At 41.4% G+C, this 22,090-nt stretch overlaps 1 protein-coding gene across 1 annotated transcript in view; it reads left to right on the forward strand.

Annotated features, from left to right (window-relative positions):
- Positions 1 to 22,090, forward strand: part of adgrv1 (adhesion G protein-coupled receptor V1) — a 102,185-nt gene extending 80,095 nt beyond the window's left edge. Inside the window, exons 91-94 of the mRNA XM_008288546.1 lie at positions 8,897 to 9,018; positions 15,746 to 15,931; positions 18,289 to 18,466; positions 21,586 to 22,090. Of these exons, the coding sequence (XP_008286768.1) occupies positions 8,897 to 9,018; positions 15,746 to 15,931; positions 18,289 to 18,466; positions 21,586 to 21,704 (605 nt within the window). The 3' untranslated portion in view covers positions 21,705 to 22,090. The remainder of the gene's footprint in view (positions 1 to 8,896; positions 9,019 to 15,745; positions 15,932 to 18,288; positions 18,467 to 21,585) is intronic.

Below are 22,090 nucleotides of genomic sequence, written 5' to 3' on the forward strand. Positions count from 1 at the left end.
GTCAATTTCAATTTTGAACACATGTTTGAAGTTACATAAAATACTAAATACACTGAATGCAATATATGTAGTAAGATGTGTCCTCTATGCAACATTCTTGTTTGCACAAAAATAACCATCACCGAGTTATGTCCAGAATGAGTCAGTGCTATTTATTCACTGCAGTCAGTCACTTCGCCCACACATGAAGATCCGAGCTCAACCACTTCAGTGCCTCATCATCATGGCTGTAATCAGTGGCCATCAGTGAGAATCAGCAGGCTTTATCTTGTTTTGCTCAGTCACGGCCCTCCAATGACAAAGCAAAGCCTGAATTAGTGCCAGTCCTGTAGCTGGCGAGAGTTTGCCCGACACACTGTGTGTGGCCTCTGAAGTAGTGCAGGAAATCAAAACAGTGCTTTGCTGAGCTGCAGGTAGGTGTCAATTTTTAACAAGACCGCAATACTTACTCACAAACCAGACTGAGGCTAAAGGCCAGCTTGTTGGATTTTTCCTTGACAGGAACATTTTACCTTTGGGGACAGTGTGGAGAGCAGAGTTCAAGAGCGGTCAGGACAGGTGTGAGGGATAAGAAAATAAGGAATGTGGCACTGGGCTGTATGGTGATTGAGAAGCAAACAAGGGTTCAGGACATTGTGTGATTCTTTATTTACCCTTTAAGCGAGACAACAAGAGAACAAATGCAGTGGACCGGTAGACCAACACGAATGTGGCACGAGACCTGGGCACGGCCCCTTTTTGTCCAGTTTTGTTTTGAATGCATTCATTTGGAACTCAGATGAATTCAAAAACATAGAATTGGCAGCATTGTAATTTTGTAATAAAATTCATTGAGCAATTTGTCAGTGTTGACTGCAGTGTTCTATCTGGACACATAAGGACACAATACAACCCCAAATCCATATGCAGATACACACCAGTCAGTCACAACATCACAACTATCAACAGGTGAAGAATAACCTCGATCATCTCATCACAATGCAATGCTTGTAAACCTTTGATCATAGTAACCATGTGAGCATTTTTTTGACACGTACCTCACACCTAGACAGTGTGTGTTACGTGCCAAAGTAGAAGCCATGCGGCTATTTCTTTGGCACGTACCTCCCACCTAGACAGTGTGTGGTACGTGTATACTACACAGAACATGCCAGATCTATGGAGGCTCCACCCCACCACCAGCATGACCCAAAAGATCTGCATGATTAAAGCTGCTTTAGCATGAGTTGGACCTGCACAATGTGAGGCAAGTGGTTTTAATGCTGAGCGTACAAGCATAGACAACATGCACACAAAAAGTATTACTTGCATTTAGTTGTTTAGTTTTCTTTTTCTTTATTTTTGCTTTTTTCAGAGTGCGCAAAGTCTTTGCAATATGTCAATATTGGCTTTGTTTCAACACATCCAGAGTCCAAAGGAGGTTGTGCAGGCTAAATATATTTATGAAGGCTAAATATATTTTAAACAGCTATACATTAGCTATTTTGCGTTGTTATGCGGTGAGCTTAACCTTGATGCTCCCAACCAGCAGAACCTGTGGAATGCCATTTAGACAATGAATACTGAGGTCACGTTTTTTTTTCAGGTCTACAGTTCCTTCCTACAGCCAACAACTGGCATGATAAGCTAAGGGCTAATCTGTGTCTGCGTGTGTGTGCGTGCATGAGTGTGGGAATCCCACATGTAAAACTCACCGGGCTGTGTGAAATATATCAGGACTCCTGCTGTCAGTGAAATCAAGCGAGTGTGCCAATGTGTACTTTGTGCACGTTACCTCCCAATCTGCAGACACCTGAGGCACAGGCACCTCAGAACATCTGCCACTGTGCCCCAATATAAGGCTTCCCAGCAAAAACACCAAAAAATAAACTAACAAAACTTTAAGAGAAAAAATGCATATTATAAGCAAATCAGTAAATCCTTCTCACAGCCCCGGCTGAATCCAAGACATGAGGTTCTTTTGTTACACCATTGAGGAGATTTTCAGTTTAACACAGAACAGATCTGAATGAATCACAATAATAAGTTATTATTCTGTTTTTACGGCATCAGCTGTTTCCTGTTTGCACTTTGATCACTGATTCATCAGGAATGCAGAAATAAACACGCGTGAAGGTTTGATTGGACACTGATGTATTACTGGCTTTATATGGTTGAACCTGCGCAGTTGCTTCATTTGGATGGCAGATGTGTTTTTATTTTGATCTCATAGATTCTTGCAACTCTTCTTTAGATGTTCTTTACGGTCAGTTAAGACTTGACTTAAGCTTGATGTTTCCAAACAGCTCAGATTCATACAGAACTTGTAGGATGTCTGATGCCATTTGCACAACAAATATTGAGGTCACCTTTTCAAATTCCTCACTACAGCCAACAACTGGTATGATAAGCTATAGGCTAATCAGTGTATGTGTGTGTGTCTGCATGTGTGGGAGTCCCACATGTAAAACTCACAGGACTGTGTGAACTATACCAGGACTCCTGCTGTCAGTGAAATCAAGTGAGTGTGCCAATGTGTGCTTCGTGCACCGTCCTGCCAACCTGCAGTCACCTGAGGTACAGGCACCTGTTATCCACAGAGCGGAGCTGAATGAATGACCATGATAAATAATTGTTCAGTTTTTATGGCATCGGGTATTTCCTGACTGCACTTCAATCATTGATTGGTCGGGAATTTGAAAATAAACAAATACACGTGATGGACAATGTTTGATTGCAGAGTGTTGTATAAGTTGCTCAATGTGTTTTGTATCCACACAGTTGCTTCATTTGAATGCCAGACACGTGTAAATGTTTCACTCTCATTATTAAGACTGAAGTGCAAACTCTTGCGTAATGTTCTTTTCAGTGGGATGGGATTGGATTAGTTTTTTCGTGCCGAGTTTTACTACACGTATGTTATGGAGAACATGAAGCACACGTCAAAAATATTCAGCTTTATGTACCTCTAAAAAGTATTCACCCCTCTTAAGAGTTTTCCCCTTTTATTGCTTCTCAACTGTGAATCATAAACAATTTAATTTGGCTAATTTGACAAGAACACTGTCTACGTGTTACCCCTTTCGTTTCATAGTGAAAACAGAAAACAGTATCATGTCAGTGCATTAAAAATGTAAAATGTAAAATAAATAACTGCATAAGTACTCAATCCCTTCAAGTCTGTATTTAGCAGATGCACCTTAAACATGTTCAGCCTTGCACATCTGAACATTGCAATCACACTCTAAAACTTTAAAAGCTCTGCCAGGTAGCACCGACAAAGCTTTGACTGGTAAACAACCCGGGCAACGGCTGTATGCACAGTCGCTCCCATTTCAGCTACTGAAGCAGAGGAGTCATAAGTGTCTTGGTGGCCTTTCTAACTAGTCTTTTTCCTGCATGGTCACCAGTTATTGAGGACAGCCTGCTCTAGGCAGATTTACGTGTGTGCCATATTCCTTACATTTCCTAATGACAGATCTAAATGTAATCCAGCAGATATTCAGTGACTTGCAAACTTTCTTGCATCCATGTCCTGACTTATGCTTTTGAATAACCTTTTCATGGAGTTGCTTGGAGTGTTCTTTTGTCTTCATGGTGTAGTTGTAGCCCCGAGTACTGATCCCTCAGTGACTGGACCTTCCAGATACAGGTGTCTTTATAGTACAATCACTTGAGACACATTTACTACAGTCAGATGATCTCCATTTCACTAACTGTGTGACTTCTAACGCTGACTGGCCAGTACCTGTGTTGAATCAGGTGTCACTTTAAAGTGGTGAATACATGTGCAATCACTAATTTACATTTAAAAATGTTAAATAATTGACATTACCTTGTAGAAATCCATTTTCAGTTTGACATAAATGAGTCTTTTTTAAAAATATATTTTCAGCAAAAAAAAAGAATTGAATATATCATGATTAAATGTTGAATAGCAATAAAAGTAGAGAACTATATTTGGTTATGTAAGGTTAGGGTTTTTGAATTTTGATTTTTGGTTTCCTGAATTTCCTCTATGGGGATCAATAAAGTCTTATCTTATCTTATCTTACCTTATTGTTTCGGTTTTATTTTTGACAATACCTCGTTCCCTTTGTTAATCATTCCCAGCTCTAACTGGACGCACTCAACACCTGCTTATTACGGCTTGTTGTTATTACAACTGCTGACCTCTCTGCGACAGTAATGTCAGCACTGTCTTGAGTTTCTTCCCGGCTGTTTTTCTTCAACCCACGCACTCTTCTCAGTTTGTCTTCTCACACCAAGAACCCACTCTGATCAAATATAAGCTGGAGCCTGTCTGCCTGCCTGTGAAGAAAAGCCGCTCCCTCATGCTGACCAAAAATCACAACAAAATTGTTTGAGTCAGAAATTGCACCATTGGGGATTTAAATGTTTACTTCTGCGCTTCACCAGAAAGAAAGATACCCATGACATCATTTAAGCTTCTCTCCAGCAGAAAGCTAAGAACCTGTCATGTGCTTATGCAAAGGCTTATGCATTCATGCATGTTCACACGCATACATACAGTTACTCCTGAAAACTTGTGCATGCTCTGCTTCATTTTGCTTCTTCTTAGTGTTATCAAGCTGAACAGTCAGTCAGCATTTTGCAGTCAGTCTCCATTTGGCTCTGGGAACCTGTTCTTACTGTGGGAGCTCTGCCCTGTCCACAGGCTGGAATGTGCTTACATGGTTGGAAAAACCAAACCATGGAGGGAGGAGATGAAGACAGATGTGCAAGATAGAAGAAAGAAATAAAAAAAGATATAGAAAAGGTCTATGCTGGTAGAAGTAGTAGAAAGTTTGAGACAAAAATGGTGAGAAACAGCGGGGCTTATTAAACAGATTTGCGACTGTGAGCAAAGATATTCCGAAATGAGACAGAATGTCCACAGTGGGCGTAAAGCACACTGGGACTAGGTGTGAATTAATAATACTGAAGCATTGGAAAACAATAACCATAGTACTGGTCGGAAGAATAAAAACTTACAGGAAGTAGATTTCAAGGGGAAAGGCATGAAAAGGGAGAAAATGAGAAGAAGGAAGCATCACGAAGAAAGTATAATTGGATTGAGCCGAAAAGATAAGGAGCAGAACTTGGAGCAGAGTGGAAATGATGGATTGGTGGAAGTGGCACCTAAGTGAGGGCTTTTTGTGCAAACTTGGGCCTCGTGCCCTGTGTTTCCATCCTACTTGTGAAGTGAACTGTACACTCTGTCCTTCATAGCATCTACCAGCACTCCACAACTGGAGTGACTTGAGCAGTATAATTTAGAATTTTTCTATTGGAAACAACATTTATGGTGCGTGACTCCACCTAACTTAACATCCATCCATCAATCCATCCATTATCTATACACCGCTTAATCCCCACAAGGGTCACGGGGGGCTGGAGTCTATCCCAGCTGACTCAGGGTGAAGGCAGGGGACACCCTGGACAGGTCGCCAGTCTGTCACAGGGCGACATTTAGAGACAGACAACCAAGCACACTCACATTCACACCTACGGACAATTTGGAATCACCAGTTAACCTCAACATGTTTATGGACTGTGAGAGGAAGCTGGAGAACCCGGAGAGAACCCACACTGCACGGGGGGAACATGCAAACTCCACACAGAAAGATCCCAGGTGTCCTCACTGGGATGCGAACCAAGGATCTTCTAGCTGCGAGGCGAGCCACCTTGCAGCCCCCTAATATCTAATCCTAAAATGAAAAAGAAGTGAAGCAGGAGAGGAGCTGAGGCGGACATTGCAAAAGCCTGTGGGCCATAAACTGTCATACGATGGTATCCACCTCTTCCTCTGAGCATGAATACAATTTAAATGCGTGAGTTCAGCCCTTGTACAGTAGTCATTAATTGGGAAACCAAAACTGTTTCTTTTGCCTGACTGTAAACATGTTTTTTCCTGCTGTAAAGTTTGGCATTTTAACATGGAGGTCTACGGGGATTTACTCACTTTTATAGCCAGCCTCAAGTGGCCATTTGAGTAACTGCAGTTTTCCACACGTTCGCACAGGCATAATTTTTCAGTTGCAGTTTGATCAACACCTCAACACACATAACCACACACAGAAACATGGAAACACAGAACACCACAGATATTGCTTTCCTATTGACAACAACATCTCTTGCTTCCTTCAGTGTTGAAAATGCATAACAAGTAGTAGAGTAGACTACTATATGAATATGCACTTTACGGAGTTGAAACTTTATTTTATGCAAAAGGAAATGCAGTTGCACTTAAAACAACACCTCTGGTCGAAACTCACCCTTGACCTAAAACCAAATAGCAAGTGATGTAAGTTTGGGATGAAGGTTTTTCAGTTCTCACACCATGTTTTCAATCCCTCTCCTGTTTTTATTTTCACTTGTCTTATCACTAGCACCATTTTTTCCCCTTCTAATTTCCAGTCTCTTCTTTGTATGGACCGGACCATATATTTTTCAGTAATTTAATGTCTTGTTTCAACAGCTGCTACCATCATGCTCTCATTATTTCCTACTGAAGGAAACAATCTGGATGGTAATGAACTGTTTTATTTGTCATCAGTCTCTCTTTTTGTTGTGATGACGTGTTCTGACAGTTGGCTCAGTCTGCTCCTGTCTAGCGATGCTCTCTAGATATGCGTGAATGTAAGTCAGTCTCGGCTTCAGTGTTTTTCTCTTGAATTCTCATCATGAATCATGATTAATATGAGCGACGTTGGCTTAAAGAAATATAAATCTGTCTCTCTTTAATAGTTCAAATCTAATATGCAGCATTCACCTCCGCTTGTGTAGCATGACATACTGTATGCCTGAAAGCAGCCCTCACAGAAAGTAGGTTACCGGTGACACCAGTTGCTATAGCAAGGCTCAGTTTAGAAACACGTGCTGAAAGACCTCTTGGTGGGTTTGTCTTATCTTAGTAACGCTTAACACAGTGCAAATACAGAAGACATGCTGAAACATTTCTCTGCGTGTTGTGTGGTCTGTGTCCCCAGCAGACACAGCAGCAGCCACACCAAAGAGCCTGCATTCTATCGTGACAGCACATTTGTATGCTTTTGTAGCAGAAGTTGCGTTACATGTATGTGAAAATATCTTTTAAGTCTGTATGTACTAAAGTCTGGTCTTTTTCAATTAGACATGGATCACATAGTTAGCCCCACTCCCTGTTGTTGAGGTGACAACAGTAGGCTTCGTGTATATGTAGGCTTACTACGAGGTCATATTGTGACTCCTTTTTAAGCATTGTAAGTAACAATATTTGTAATGTTCTGTGGATCCATCATCCATCCTTTCATTTTCTTCTGCTTATTCAGGGTCAGGTTGTAGTGGCAGCAGGCAAAGCAGGGCATCCCTCTACCCAGTAATGTTTTCCAGCTCCCCCTGGGGGAGCCCAATGCATTTCCAGGCGACATGAGATGTGTTTTCCCTGAAGTGAATTTCTGGGTGTACACTGGGGTCTCCTCCCAGTTGGATGTGTCCTGAAAACCTCCAAAGAAAGCCACCCAGGAGAAATCCTAATCAGATATTCAAACCACTGAAGCTTATGACGCAAAGCAATAGAGACTTTACTCCAGGCTCACTCCTGGATGTCCAAGCTCTTTGTCCTATTCTTAAGGCTGAGCCCAGCCACCCTATGGAAACCCATTTTAGCTGCTTGTATCCACAATCGTATTCTTTCAGCCACTGCCCATTGGTAAATCAAGAGCTTCGCCTACAGCTCACCACCAGTCCGTCTGTCCATCTCACGCACCATTTTTCCGTCACCTGTAATGACTATCCCGAGACACTTAAATTCCTTTGAATGTAACAGCAACTCGCCCCCAAACCAGAGACAGCAATCCACTGGTTTCCTGGCAGAGAACCACAGCCTTAAACTTGGACCTGCTGACTCTCATCCCTGTCACTTCACACACAGCTGCATATCGTCCCATTGCATGCTGAAGGTCACGGCCTGATGAAGCCAACAGAACCACGTCATGGAGCAACCTTGGCGTAGTCCAGCACCCACCAGAAACGTATTTGACTTTGTGCCAAGGATACGAACACAGCTCTCTCTTTGGTTGTACATAGACTGGATGGGTGGTACCAATGGCTCCAATACCACATACATATAATATATATATGTATACAATAGACATACATATATGTATTTTGTTTTGCATAAGTATCTCAGCAGCCAAGGCTTTCTTTAGGTGAATGTACGATGTTGCACCCCTGGATAAGGACGGTTTTCTGTCTCCATTTTGATAATCAAAATGTAAAATATGTACAAATGAGGATGAACATGCCAACACACCAGTTGTCTCCACCATTTGCACAAACAAAATGCTTAAAAGATGAATCCCAGAGTGGAGAGTGCAGCTGAGTGCATGCTTGCCGACTGGCATACCTAAGTATGAGTGTGTGTGGCTGAGGCCTTTTTAGCCACCCTCATGCGTTTCCTCTCCAGTGAGGAGGCTTTAGTAATCTGGATCCACATGAGTCCACATGCATACCACATGGACTCAGAGGACTGTTGGAGCAGAAAAGTCATACACCAATGTTAAATTGGGGCCGTAACAGTTGGTTCATTAAACAGCTCCCAAGACTCCCTAATGACTCCAGCATCCCCTCTTTCTCTTCTTACTGCTCTGCTCTTGGGTTTATCAGGCCTGACTTCAGAAGCTTTTGCAACAAAGGAAGATTATACAGCACTATATATTGTATCGTACCACCCAGAAACACAGAACAAGAAAATCTAAGTGTGTGTTTTACTCATCTAGATTCCATTACGAGGATTAAAGAGTTGTAGCTGAATTTTACAGTCATCATAAAATTAATACATTTAGTCATCTCGTATACGTTATTCACTTGTTTTCATGTTTTCTTTTGCTGATATTGTGTTTTCATCCTTTTCTGTTGTTTTCTTGTGTTGCAGAGGTGCCGCTGGTCCTATATCTATTTCTGCTCATTTCTCTGGTCTGGCTTTGGGCAGGACTCCACATGGGCTACAGGTACCTGTGGATGCTCATCCTCTACGTCATCTTCAACTGCCTGCTGGTGAGATCATTGCCTTTTTGTATTTGTTTGCATTCATGCATGCTCATTTGTCTACTTACTTTGTATTGCAATTCCTTCGTGGTCATACACTATACAATTGAAATTAATGGAGTGAAAACTAATCTAAAGAAGTGTTTTGATATTTGCCCCCAAGCTTAAAATGCGTTGGAATTATTCTTTTTCCAAGTTTGACTTGAATGATCTTTATTAAGGTTACATTAAGGTCTCTCATTTTTTTTTCCCAGCAGCTCCCCACTAGCATCCCCTCATCTTGGTTTACCTCCTGGAGAAACTTCACTGTTCTCAAACTTATCTGAAATTTTCTGACAGTTTGAGGATTAGAGGGCGTTATGGGGCACAGTAAAAATATCAGAGAGTGTACTTTTGGATTACCATAATAGTAATCTTTAGTGTGGTCGCTGCTCATTGCGTTTATAGATTGTAATATAGGGCTTTCTAGAAGTTACCACAGCTGCACAATTTAATATTTGAGGTTACAATACTGGTCCGTGTGTGAGTGTGCATGTTGATGTTTTGCTGAGTTGGGAGTGGGTGTGGGTGTGGGCTATGATGAAGGCTACTTTATCCCACTTTGAAGCCCAGCTTTGAAGTAGAAGAGAGGCAGGGTTATCACTGTGTCACATCTCGCTGAAGCCTCTCACCGCAGTCTCTGTCTCTCTCACCACTTTCCACTTGAGTTTTGCACCTGTTTGTGGTCTCCCTGTTTGTCTCAGTTCGTTGCTCCCTTCATTTTTTTCAACTGTGAACTCCAAGCATCAGGGAAGATGACGAGAGGACGTTAATGAGGCACAAGATTTACTGTCTCTAGATAGCTCCTTATTGTGGCTGGAAACCCACAATCATTTACACTCGTAGTGTGTCCAAGTTGGAGGAATTACATAATGGTTTGTAGTTGTATAAGGGCAATTATGTAGCATGAAGTAATGCCACACAACACAGCATTTACAGCCGAGGCTAATTTGTAATGCCCTAGATTGGACCTTTGAGATGCATAAAATCCAGCAACATATGCATAAGGGGTGATACAAAAGACAAACTCAGCAATAAATATATACATTTAAAATACAGAACTCAGCAAAAAAAACAACAGACACATACAGAACACTGCAAGACAAAATGCACAGGACATAATCCAACAAAAACACCCGAGAATAAGAAGCACCAGATCATTCATGACTACATGATTAACCCCTCTTTGTGAAAACTGTCTTAATTTGAATTTAAAATGTTCCCAGTCATGATCCAGTTAGAGTTCTGTAGGTAAGGAACTCCACGTGTTGATTCCCTGAACAGAAAAAGCGGTATAGGATTTATGTAAGGGCACGTTACCTAATTCCCGTTGGATCCTCGTGTTACTGAATGAGGAACTCTGAGAGGAACCGCTGAGCACCAGAGGAGCCTGATTACGTAGGTATTTATAGATGAGTTTAAGATGAGCAAATTTAATTAAATGAACAAAACCTAACATATTTAATTTCTCAGGATCATGGCAGGGATGTGATCTTACTGGTTTATTGGCTGCCCAGAATTTGAATTGCTCAGTTATTTTACATATCACCAGGAAGTTTTGCTGTTGTGGATCGTGACCAAGAGGTGACACAATAATCTAAATGTAAAAATGTCATAGCATGCATGAAACTATTTGTAGCATAACATGGTGAAGATTCTCTAATGAATCCAAATGAACCATTTTAGCTTGAGCTTTTCAAGCTTGAGGTGGGATTTTAACATAAAGCTGAGATATTTTCCTTCCAAAATCCGTCCAATATGTTGCCCATTAGCCTTTAGAGTTTACATACATTACATGACTGGATATCTTACTATACCTTTTAAAAATATTTAGTGCGTATCAGCATTGCCCTTTTTGTCAATTTCCTTCTTTTTTTTTGTTAAGATAGTGTCTTTCATCGACTGCCTGTTCCTGAAGATTCCAGGATGATCTGTGAGAATTTTACCAAATTGTTCCATTAAAGCAGTCTGCAGTTTCTTTACAGTCATATAAATTGTCTATTTCCATTTTAGAGGCTCTTCTACAATTTAAATATGTTTTGGCATGGCTCCATGTCATCAGTAGCATTAGTACTGGACATCAAAAGTTCTCCATTTCACTTAACCTTTTAAATTGAACTTCCTGGCACACGGACTCAGTTTTAAAAATATCTTGCTTCTTGAGCGACTGAATAATGTCTTCTTTACAGGGGTGTCAGTTGAGGTCTGCCAGTTCTGCTCTGTGGCACAATGGGATCTTTTCTTTCTTGTCTAGTCTATAAATGTTTGCGGTCTCTTCTGTCATCGTCTGAGGGACACCATCTGCCTGTAAAGTGTGCCGTAAGAGGTCTGTGGTAACCCGTGGTGATATGTGGCATCCACACGCCAAAGACAACAGCGCTGCACCAAAGCAAACTCCTCCTGTTGGTACAGTGACTAATGAAGAGAAGTGATGTCAACACCGATGGTCAATGTCGCACTTAGCACTTGTTTATGAGCTCCAATAGAGTTTGTCCCACTCTGTGACATCATGTGGTCAGTTTCTGCAGCTGACCAGTCATGTGACAGTGTTGTTTTTTAAAGTCACTGGTCATTGGTTACATGAGCAAGTGTGTCAATCACAGGTTTTTAAATCTGTTTACAGTTCAGTGGCACACTTTGTCCACAGAGATTTAAAGGGATGTTTATGTGTTACACTGCTAAACTCAACTGATGTCACATTTTTGAGCTTAATTTTTCTTCTGACTGAGGTAAAAATCCTATCATAATCCCACAGGAACATTTCAGATAAAAGTTCTTTGTTCCTTCTGAAGCTACCTTAATTTGTTCTTGTGTTTGATTCCGGCCCCCCAAGGCCTCCAAGTCGTCTGTTGCCCGTCTCTGCCTTGACTCAAATAACAATCATACAGGCATGCATGCACACACACACACATACACATACACAATAACACATAAAGCGCCCTTCCATCCCGCCAGTATTATGGCAGTCAGCTACATTTCTACTGAGATTGGGGAATACAGTGTAAAAGGTCTCATGCCAGCCTGATAGATTCCCTCCTCCTGCGTTCATTTTGGCCTCGGCTTCAATCAGGACACATTGTGGCAATAAGCTGACAAGCACAGACAACTTCTCAAACTCTGTGTTCTATGAGAGAGAGAGAAAAAAATCTCGTTTTAAAAGAACTATGGCGATTGATTTCCAATTCAGGCGCCTGCATTGCAACCTCAAAGCTCCGACTAAAGTGGGAGCCTCTGGGGTCTGCAGTAGGAACAAGGAAGGATTCATCAGAGTGGAACAGGTAAAGAGCCCCAGAGCTAGACTGTGTCCAAGGACATTGATTAGCAGCAAACAAACTCTTTTGACCCAGTTTTTACAAAGCTAAACAAAGGGGGCCCTAAACACATACTGTTGTCATGTACCAAGCTTGGTCGCAATTGCATTTATGCGTGCGTGTCGTTTTTTATGGAGCAACTTTCATTTGAAGGGGAAATGAGCAACAGTCAGAGGGATGACATTTTGTGTTATTGTGAGACTTCCATTAGAGACCGAATGAAAGTTTAATGAAAGCAAATGGGAGCCTAATAGACAAGACTGAAAATGGTCTTCTCATCCAATACTCAGTAACACCTGGAACAGCAATTATACCGCCGTGATTCATGAGCAGATGCAGGCCTGCAAAGACATACGAGAGAAGTTCATTTCTGTCGTAATGCATCTTCGGGCCCCTGCAAGAAATCCTAATTCAAGGATTATTTGTATTCTTTTTCTTGCTATTATTTTACACAAGAAGATTTCAGCCAAAAGTTGCTGACAGATGAGGCAAAAGTTCCACCAGCTGCTTTTGAAAACATCTGATCTTATCCTGTATTCGGGTCTTTAATGCTGCCATTTTCCATTGTGTTTCACTGCCTTGCGGCTGGAAGCTGTTATACTGTACTCTCTGCTGCAAAGAGGCGGTTTTTGTTTCCTGCATGCCGTGAATTTTCCATTAGGAGAATTTTCCATATTTACCTTGGTGTTGTTGTTGATGTAGCTGTGTGGCACACCTCCCCTGTGCTGATTACTGAACACCATTAAACAGCTGCAGATGTTACAGCTGTGCGCGGCTGTGTTTGTGTTTCGGAGCACGCATTACTTTTTGGTTATTGAGCATGGTGAAAACAACCGGTATTTTCCAGGAAGGTATGTAGCTGAACCAAACAGCAAAACTGATCACATTTGCCGTTATCTTGAGGAAAATGTGACTTTTTAACTATTTTTTTTCTACCCATGTTCCTTCCATCCCTCTTTTCTTCCGTTACACATCTGTGTCACATCAGGCTGAATTAGAAGACAATAATCGAATCACCGCAGCACCACCCCTCATTATCTCCTCCTTTGCGGCTCCGCTGCCGATAAACCTTACCTTATTGTAACGTCACATCCACAGCCGTGAAGCAGCACCATGCTTCATTACAATTCAATTCCACCTCTGCTTCCTCATTCAGCCTTGGTACTTATCTAAAAATAGGACACAGGATATCTGTGTTTTATTATGGAAAAGAAGACCCTGGCCTACGCATGTCCACACATGCAATCAGCTGTGTGAAGCCTGGAAATAATTAGGGTTTAAGGGAAATAGAACTGTTGCTTTTATGAGCACAGACAATTATTTGCACACAGCACAGGACATTTTTCCCAGTTAGGAACTGAAGAGAATGTTGCATCATTTATTCAGTTTAGAACAAGAACAGTTCAGAAAACCTGAGAGTTTTTTTTAATTTTACTTCTATTTCTCTATCAGCAACTTTAGTTTCTGTCTCCTCTCACAGCCGGTGGCACATCGTCATCTATTGTTTTCCACTTTTCCCTCAAAGTGGATACACTTCATTTATTTTAACTTATATTTTTGTACTAAAACGTCTCTTCTCCTGGTCTTTCTTCCATCCTTCAGTACCTTCCCTGTCCTTGGTGCTCTCCTTAGGGTTGTACTTCCATCTATGAAGACGTGGCCTCTCTAGTGATCAGGGAACACTTGCATAACAATCCTATGGTTGTAAAGCCTGTTCCTCAGGCTGCACAGCTTGCTAATGATCTGTGCTAATCACCCACAATACTGTTGTGATGGAGCCGCAGTTATGGATGGCAACACACACACACCCAGAGATGAATACACAACTGGCTGCTTGTTCAGTGTTTTATCTGATAACACTAAGGAAGGGTTTTCTTTAACGTGATGCATAGAAAATGCAAACAAAAAGTCATGACGTGACAGCACACACACTTTGCACAACACTAAACCAAACCTCTAACCCTCAAATGTCCCATTTCTTAGGGGAAGTGGTATTAAGTTTTCATTTTGCTGCTCAAGCACAGGCCTCAGAGGTACAGTAACACGAGGATCATACAGTACATACATTTATGTAGCTTTGTTTTTCAGAAAACATCAGGCCATAAAGCACAGCTAATGACCTGTGAGGTGCTCCATGTGGTTTTTATCTGTTTGCAGCCGCTTTTTTTCCCCCTGCTCATAGTCTGGATGTTCCAGTTTTACAGTGCGCCCATAAACACATAGTTATGGTTCCTGTTGTCTTCCTGGTGACGCTGATTGTAACCATCCGCACTGTGTAAAAGCCCCTTTATATGTCAGTAAACGTCTAATATATAGGTAATGATTCCTTTTCTGGCAAGTGCTGCCCTTTGTTGTCAGCAGTGTGATCTGTGCTTTCTCATGAAAGACATTCACTTCATGTCAAAAAGTTAGATTTGAGGTTGGAATAGTCTGGGGAGTCCTCACTCGCTGCCATTGATTGAGAACAAGCAAATGTCTGGTAAGACTCTGCTCAGAGCCCATTTTTCACAAATTGATAATTTAAGGAAATTTGGTCTTTTTTTTTTTTTTATAAGATCAAAGGAAGATGACTGAATGAGACAGTCAATCCGTCACAGTTGCTGTCTGAACCACATTTGGTATAACATTCTGTACTTGTCACGATGCCCAGGAAATCATTTTACACTAGTTTCTTGTCATCATTTTTAATGAGACTCTCTTTTCATGCATTTCTGTGAGTGAATGGGTCCCCCGTTTGCCTGCACCTGTATTTACGCACATTCACACATCCGTGCTTTGCTGTCTTGTGCGTTCCATCTTTGTCTGCGGCTGCCGTCATCACCCGCTGATAAGTGTTGTGAAATACAGGACGGCCTTGTGGCATTTGACACTCTGGTGTTCTGGGGTAATTCACAGCCCGGTGCTGTTGACCAAGAAGATTTGGTAATGACGAGGAAGTGGAGGAACCAGAAATACCAGAGTGCCAATGATGTCATGGCACAGCGATGAAGTAATTCCTCATTAATCATGCTGTAAAACACATTGTTGCTTATAATGATGTAGAAAAAAAATATATACTAATCCAACTTCTGCTGCAGAAGCAATAAAGTGCATGCTAGTAATGAAACATTACAGTATGACTCAATGTAACTTGGAAGAAATTTATAACTGAAACATGTACTTTTCTATTTTAAGCATTTAGGTCTTTGATCCCAAGCAATGTAGGCCAACCAAACTTCAAACATCAGAGGTTTTTCCGTTACAGATAGATGGAGCCAGATATGTTCCAGATTCCATGTATGAAACAGACTTTGAACTGATCTTATAAGAGACTGTGGAGCAGAGCAATGGAGAATGGAGAACTTATTTCTTAAAGCTGTTTTTTTTTTCCCCCTCTTTCTCTACAGGGCTTGTACGTATTTGCAGTTTATTTCATCATGCACAACCAGCTGTTCTGGCCCACTAAAGCCAGTTACACAGTGGAAATGAGTGGCCACGATGGTCCCGACTCGACCTACCAGGGAGGGGGACCCACCACTGTCGGGGGTGACATCAGCAAATCAACTCAAAATCTCATCAGCGCCATGGAAGAGGTACACAGACACACACACACACACACACTCACACAGACAGATACACTTATCAAAGACAGACAGAGTGTACATACCTGATTAGGCAGACTGACAGCATTTTACTGCCCGTATCTTTCATGCACTCAAGCTGAAATTTTTCACATTTTTATTTTAGTGACACTGTGTTCTTAAGCACATCCTCATCGCTTAGTTAAATAAAGTCATGGAAACATTTTGCTTACAATTTTTACTGATGATATTTGGGCTTGCAGCAATGAGCCCAACGAGGAAGACTCCTGGTTCAGTTTTAACTCACATTACCTGCAGTCATTTTTGGCCAAATGCAGACATTAACCTTTTAGACAATGTGGCTAAACTAGGATTTCATTCACAACCTTGTAATCTTTGAACCCTCTTGTAACAGTTTTCCTGCATCCTGAGAGCTCATCATTTAACCTTATTAGGAAAAATAATGTGATTGATAGGAATGCTGACCCAGATTTTAAAGAGGGAATCCATCTTTAAACACTAAACTTCTCCTTTGCTTTACCTTCTTTCACTCTCTCTCTTCGCTGAGTTTCCCCCCTTCCAATCTTTTTCCCATGCCCTCATTCCCATGGCTCTATTTCTCCATTTCTGGTTCTCCATCGCACATTTCTCACATCAGCTGAGCCTGATTCCACCGAGAACATTCTTACACATATCCTCTAGCTTTAGACTGATTCTCATTAAATAACATCTTCTTTTTTTTTAAAAACTGTGCTTCGGTCAGTCTTCATAACTCCCAGAAACAGCCACTTTAGCTCATCTTGTGATCTTTCTGTCACTCTGGCAGGTAGCAAGCAAACAGGCGCTGAAAACGTACCGCATGCACACACACATGCAGTAGTTTTGTAGTAACTCGGTCTCTTCAGCAACTTTTTCCCTGGAGAATACCCTATAAGGATTGAGCTGGTGAGAGGGAGAAAAAAAAAGAAAAAAAAAAACAGGGGCCGGTTTAACTTCATTACTCCTGGGAACTCCTCCCTCCCTCTCTCTTTTTCAATCTCTCTCCACACGTAGGAATCCAGTAATCTTGTTTTATTCATGAGAGCACACTCCTGCCTCTCTGAGGTTCGGCTGCAGCCCCAGTAAGAAAAATAAAAGTGCAGATAGAGACCCCTAAGAAGTGCTATGGGAGGTGTTAGGTGAGTGATTATTTGTGGAGTGGATTGGTTGAAAAGAGATTGAAGTGAGATTAGAATAGGTGTCGGAGAAAAAAAATGTGACGTTCGGGTTGACTTGCTCATTGGAGTCATCTACTCAGTGCCTCCCCTCAAAGTGGATGTGACAGATTTAAGGCGCCTGGTGGTGCTTAATTCACCTCACCGGGACGCTCTGTACCGGTCACAGCCCAGCAAGCCTCAGAAGCTTGTACAACACACTGACACATGCACATTTATGCATGTACGTGGACAGATGAGGCATTCATAATAAATGAACACGGTGGAAAACAAGAGATGATAGATTCATCTGGTTCTTGGGGACAAAATCAGAGAGAGACGTACACAAAACGATGTGCATCTGTTCCCTCTAGTTTTCTTTTTATTTCACTCTCTGCTGTTTTTCTTTCTTTTTTTCTTTATTTCCAACCATTTTTTCTGTGTTCAAGCATGAATGAAGAATTGTCCTCCTCCCCCCCGCATAAAAAGCACTAAATTAAACTCAATCATCCGTCTAACTCTGCTGGCAGCATGATTTCCATGATGCGGATTCGGTGTGAAACCCTAAACACACTGACCTCACGCTCACCCCGTGGACCCACTCTGACCCTGTGGGTTGGCCTTAACCCTTCGGGGTGCTTGGACAACATGCACTCTGCCTGACCCTAACTCATCATAGACATGATCACACGGCTGACAGACACAACCATCCACTGAATTAAGCGTTTGTATGTGTGTGTGTGTGTGTGTGTGTGAACGGGAGTGTGTGTTTGACCTGATTTTGCCCCGTGTTCATGTGAAGTTAATGTTTACACATAAAGACAGACCTTATGTGTTCCGTTTACATCTTTAAATTAGAACTTTTGCTCAAAATTGTACAAGATAGTTCCATTTTTAGCTTTTGAAAGTGCGATATGAATACATGTTTTATTCAAAGAATGTTGCTGGTATCAAATGTTTCACAAATTTATCACATATCGGACGTTTTCAAGTTTGTTTCTAGGTTTATTTGCCCAGTCAGAATGTTACAAAGCATGTGAGTAAAGGTCAAGAATAAAGAAAAAAAATTATTTCATCCAGGTTTGTTGGCAACAGTGACAATAATAAATGTGCAGGGTTTAATGTTTGTTGATGTGCATGGACTTATATGACCGTATATGTGCATATGCTTGTCAGATATCAGCAGACTGGGAGCGGGCGTCACTGCGGCCCACAGTTCAGCCCAGCAGTGTGTTTAAACCCAGTCCTGTGATGGGGTCGTACACCACCGAGGGAGGCTTCATCAACACCAACCTGGTCACCACAGACGAGGAGTCGCAGGAGTTTGACGACCTCATATTTGCCTTAAAAACTGGTGAGGACAATCACTTGGCAAACTTCCCCTTTTTCCCTCTGTGATCAATACATCAGCATCCTCACACTAACACCTTAGTTTAGTTTAGGCAGAAAGGACCTTTATGGAAGATTGTACATGAATGAAAAAAACAAATGGAACAGAATATCATACTGACTTTTCTGTTGCGTGTCAAATGTAAGAGTTTCCTGGTTTACGCTTCACTTAAAATGGTTAATCAAATACTATGAGTACCTAACAGCCTCACCTTTTGCTCTTCATTTATTTGTGTTTGAAAGTGTTTCACAAAGTGAATGTGTTACATTTTGGGTCAATCAGAAGCTAAACATGTGAAACATTCTGTGCCGTAAGTTATGTAACCTGAGGCGCAAAGGCAACGATCCAATGCGACGTGTTGGCCACAACACATTTTTTAACATTAAAGCTTTTAATATGAAACCAGTTTAATCCGATGGGACTTCTCGCAAAAAAACGATGATGAAACTTTTGGTGGCAATAAAATGTCATAATATGAGTGTGTTTGATTATTTCATAGTATGCATATATACAGTATCTGTTGCATCCATTAATCTCTGAGCATCAACCCTGTTTTGTGATTTCACTGCGGACCTTAAATCTCTCTGCTGCCATGGAAACCATTCTTCTTCTATTGCCATCAATGTTTAATGAGCTGAGGGTCCAAACTGTTTACTGATACACTGATATAAAAACACACGCACTCACACTTCGAACCACTGACTCGTTGCTTCACGCTGTCTGAATACGTGGAGTCATTTTCACACACCTAAAAAAACAAAAAATAGGCGACGGGAAGAAGTGAAGGTCATCCACTGCAGTCACAGTCTCAGTTTTTTTTTTAAAAAAGCAGACAGTCTGGATTTAAAGTCCAAATTGCATCTTTTCTGACTGTGATTCTTTGGTTCTTTATTGCAGCAGAGATCCTTGTCAGTCCCTGTTAGTCCCCTCCGATGGTGAGTTCTTTGTTGAACAGCCACCACTTGAGCATTAAGTATATCCCACTCTGCTTGAGTGTCACGTCATGGAAAGAGCGAGCGTCTAGTCTTCTAAACGGTGGTCGCTCTGGGAGAGATAAGAAATATGTAAGCGGAGATAGACCAACCTGATAAGACCCTGAAGTTAATGAGACAGTGTCAGGTCACATTGAGTGTCGTGGTTAACCTCCTGGGGTTCGGAAGAAGAGAAATAACTTTCAAGGAAAATAAATTAGTCATTAGCGGTCATTAAGCACCGCTGGGCTTTTGATAACTTTGAGCATGTTAAAAGCTACAGTCCTGAGTTTTCGTTTGACTTTGCAAAGACGGTTGTCATGTTTCAAACACAGAAGGCTTTTAATCCCGAAAACCCACATCAGACTTAACCTCGCATCCCAGAAAAACAAAGCTTGTTACCACGGAGACAGTCCAATTAAAAGTCCATCCGAGCAGGTGTGACTTTAAGAGACTTCCGGGTGTTAATAAACAGATTACACTGATGGGATCGTGTTGCACCAAGTGAAAAACCTGAGCAGAGGTGGCCTCTCACCATCTTATTGATTGTGTGGTGACAGTATGTGTGTATATGTACGTGTGCGTGTGTCCATCTCAAGTAAACTGACGGTTGTAGCAGCAGGTCAGTCGTCACTGATCTGCTCTTTTCTTGACACGTCGGGTGCGGCGTTCAACCTTAAATAGCCTCCGGGGTGAAGGAAACAGGCCAGGGAATTTATTGGTACGCTCAGCGGCAAACTCAGCACTATGAGGAAATCATTCATATCATTCCGTGTGGCAAAGAGGAATAAGTTTGTAAGAAGTAATTAAGTCAAGGCATTTGGCTCCACACGGGTTTCTGGAGTGGCTTCAAGAAAATATAGCACTTCATCTTTGCTATGTGGCAAATAGAATGTTATAATCCTCTGTTTTCTGCAGTCAAAAGTACATTTCTGCATCAGTCACAAGTCTTCCATTTTACGCTTTCCCCGGTGGCCTCTGACCTTCTCTCCGTCATACATGTCTCAGTGAACCTAGAGCCCGGTTTGATCTCAGCCATGCAGTCAGTGGTAAAGATAATTTGCTAATCGGAATTACATAATAAGGCACCACCTGACAAGGGTCAGTAAGTAGTGCTGTAATGAGGGTCTTCACATCTCATTTGGTAGTGAATCATTAACACATATACACACACAGAGGCGCACATGTACTCTCAGCTCATGTGTAGTGCCACCAAGAGCTGATCATTAACGTGTCGGCCATTAACGCGGCGTCAGAGGGAACTCGGCATACGTGTTTCTGTGAAGGATCATAAATGTGTGGATTCTCGTCTGGTTACATCATAGCAGTAGCGCATTTTTACAACAGGTGCTGGCTCGACAGAAAAATATCTCGCTGGTCCATTGCCACCAGAATACAGTGAGATCTTTAGATAACCTGCACATTGGTGACCTTGCTTATCTTTCTTGGTGTACTGTACAATAGTAATGCTGAGCACCAATATCAAAGTGCAAGTGAACTCAGTAGCACGTCGTCTTACTCTGAGTATGCACACACAGCAAAGTGAGCTTCAGTGAAATACGATTAACATCAATTTAAAGAGGATGTGCTGAAAGTGAGTTTGACAGTAGCCCAAGTCTTTACAAATATAAGAATCCAACGTCATACCCAAGTGTAAACATGTGGTTTTGAATGTTTACTACATATGATCACTGAGCATGTGTTTATCATACACACAACGTGTCAGTGTTTTACCAACAGTCCTGCTGTATCTTTGACATATAAAGAGTCACTTTGTTTCTGTGCCTTGCCTCCAACCTTACATTAGAGCTTGTCAGTCTGCTCCATTCACATGTCATTACCATGACTGATCAGATTCAGCATGCTGTCTAATAAGCCAGACATCATGACTTGTACGGTGGATTCCAGAATCCCACACTGGCATGAAAAGCACACACTGAGCTGATGGAGCTATTGGATATTAGGTGGTACAACTTACTAAGTTTTAAAGAAAAATACACCGAATCATAGCGCAGATATTCTTGCATATATGTTGCATTAATAAATACAAACAATGATACCTATGTTATGTATATATTGATGTGTGATGTAACTTTTTTGTGTCTATTTCAGGGACCGGCCTTAATGTCAGTGATAATGAATCCATCCCTGGAAGCCACGACGGAGGAAGTGTAACCAATTCGCAAATAGTTGAGCTCAGACGAATCCCCATCGCCGACACACACCTCTAACCTATTCACCTCACACAGATCCAATGTCCTCTGTTCTTCCTATCGGAAAGAAAAAAATTACATGGCAGTATTTTTATATTGTAAAATCCTTTGCACTAAAACAGTTTTTTAAATAGATTGTTTTCATATAGGTGTTTGATACTGTATGTGATTTTTACTGTACATCCTGTTCACATATATACATATATGTTTTACTAAATTTATTTTTTAAAAGTCCTTGATGGAGTTGTTTTCTGAATGTATATTTTGGGTTTGATTTTTTGTTTTGTTTTGTTTTCTGTAGAGCTCTAGCCAGATATAGAAAGCTGTGCCCCTTTAGCACAACTTCTGCTGCTGAGGATGGCGATTGTGTAACATTGTTAATAAATAATGTACCATATATTTTA

The sequence above is a fragment of the Stegastes partitus genome, unplaced genomic scaffold, assembly GCF_000690725.1.
Source record: "Stegastes partitus isolate 25-593 unplaced genomic scaffold, Stegastes_partitus-1.0.2 Scaffold13, whole genome shotgun sequence".
NCBI classification, from domain to species: Eukaryota; Metazoa; Chordata; class Actinopteri; family Pomacentridae; genus Stegastes; species Stegastes partitus.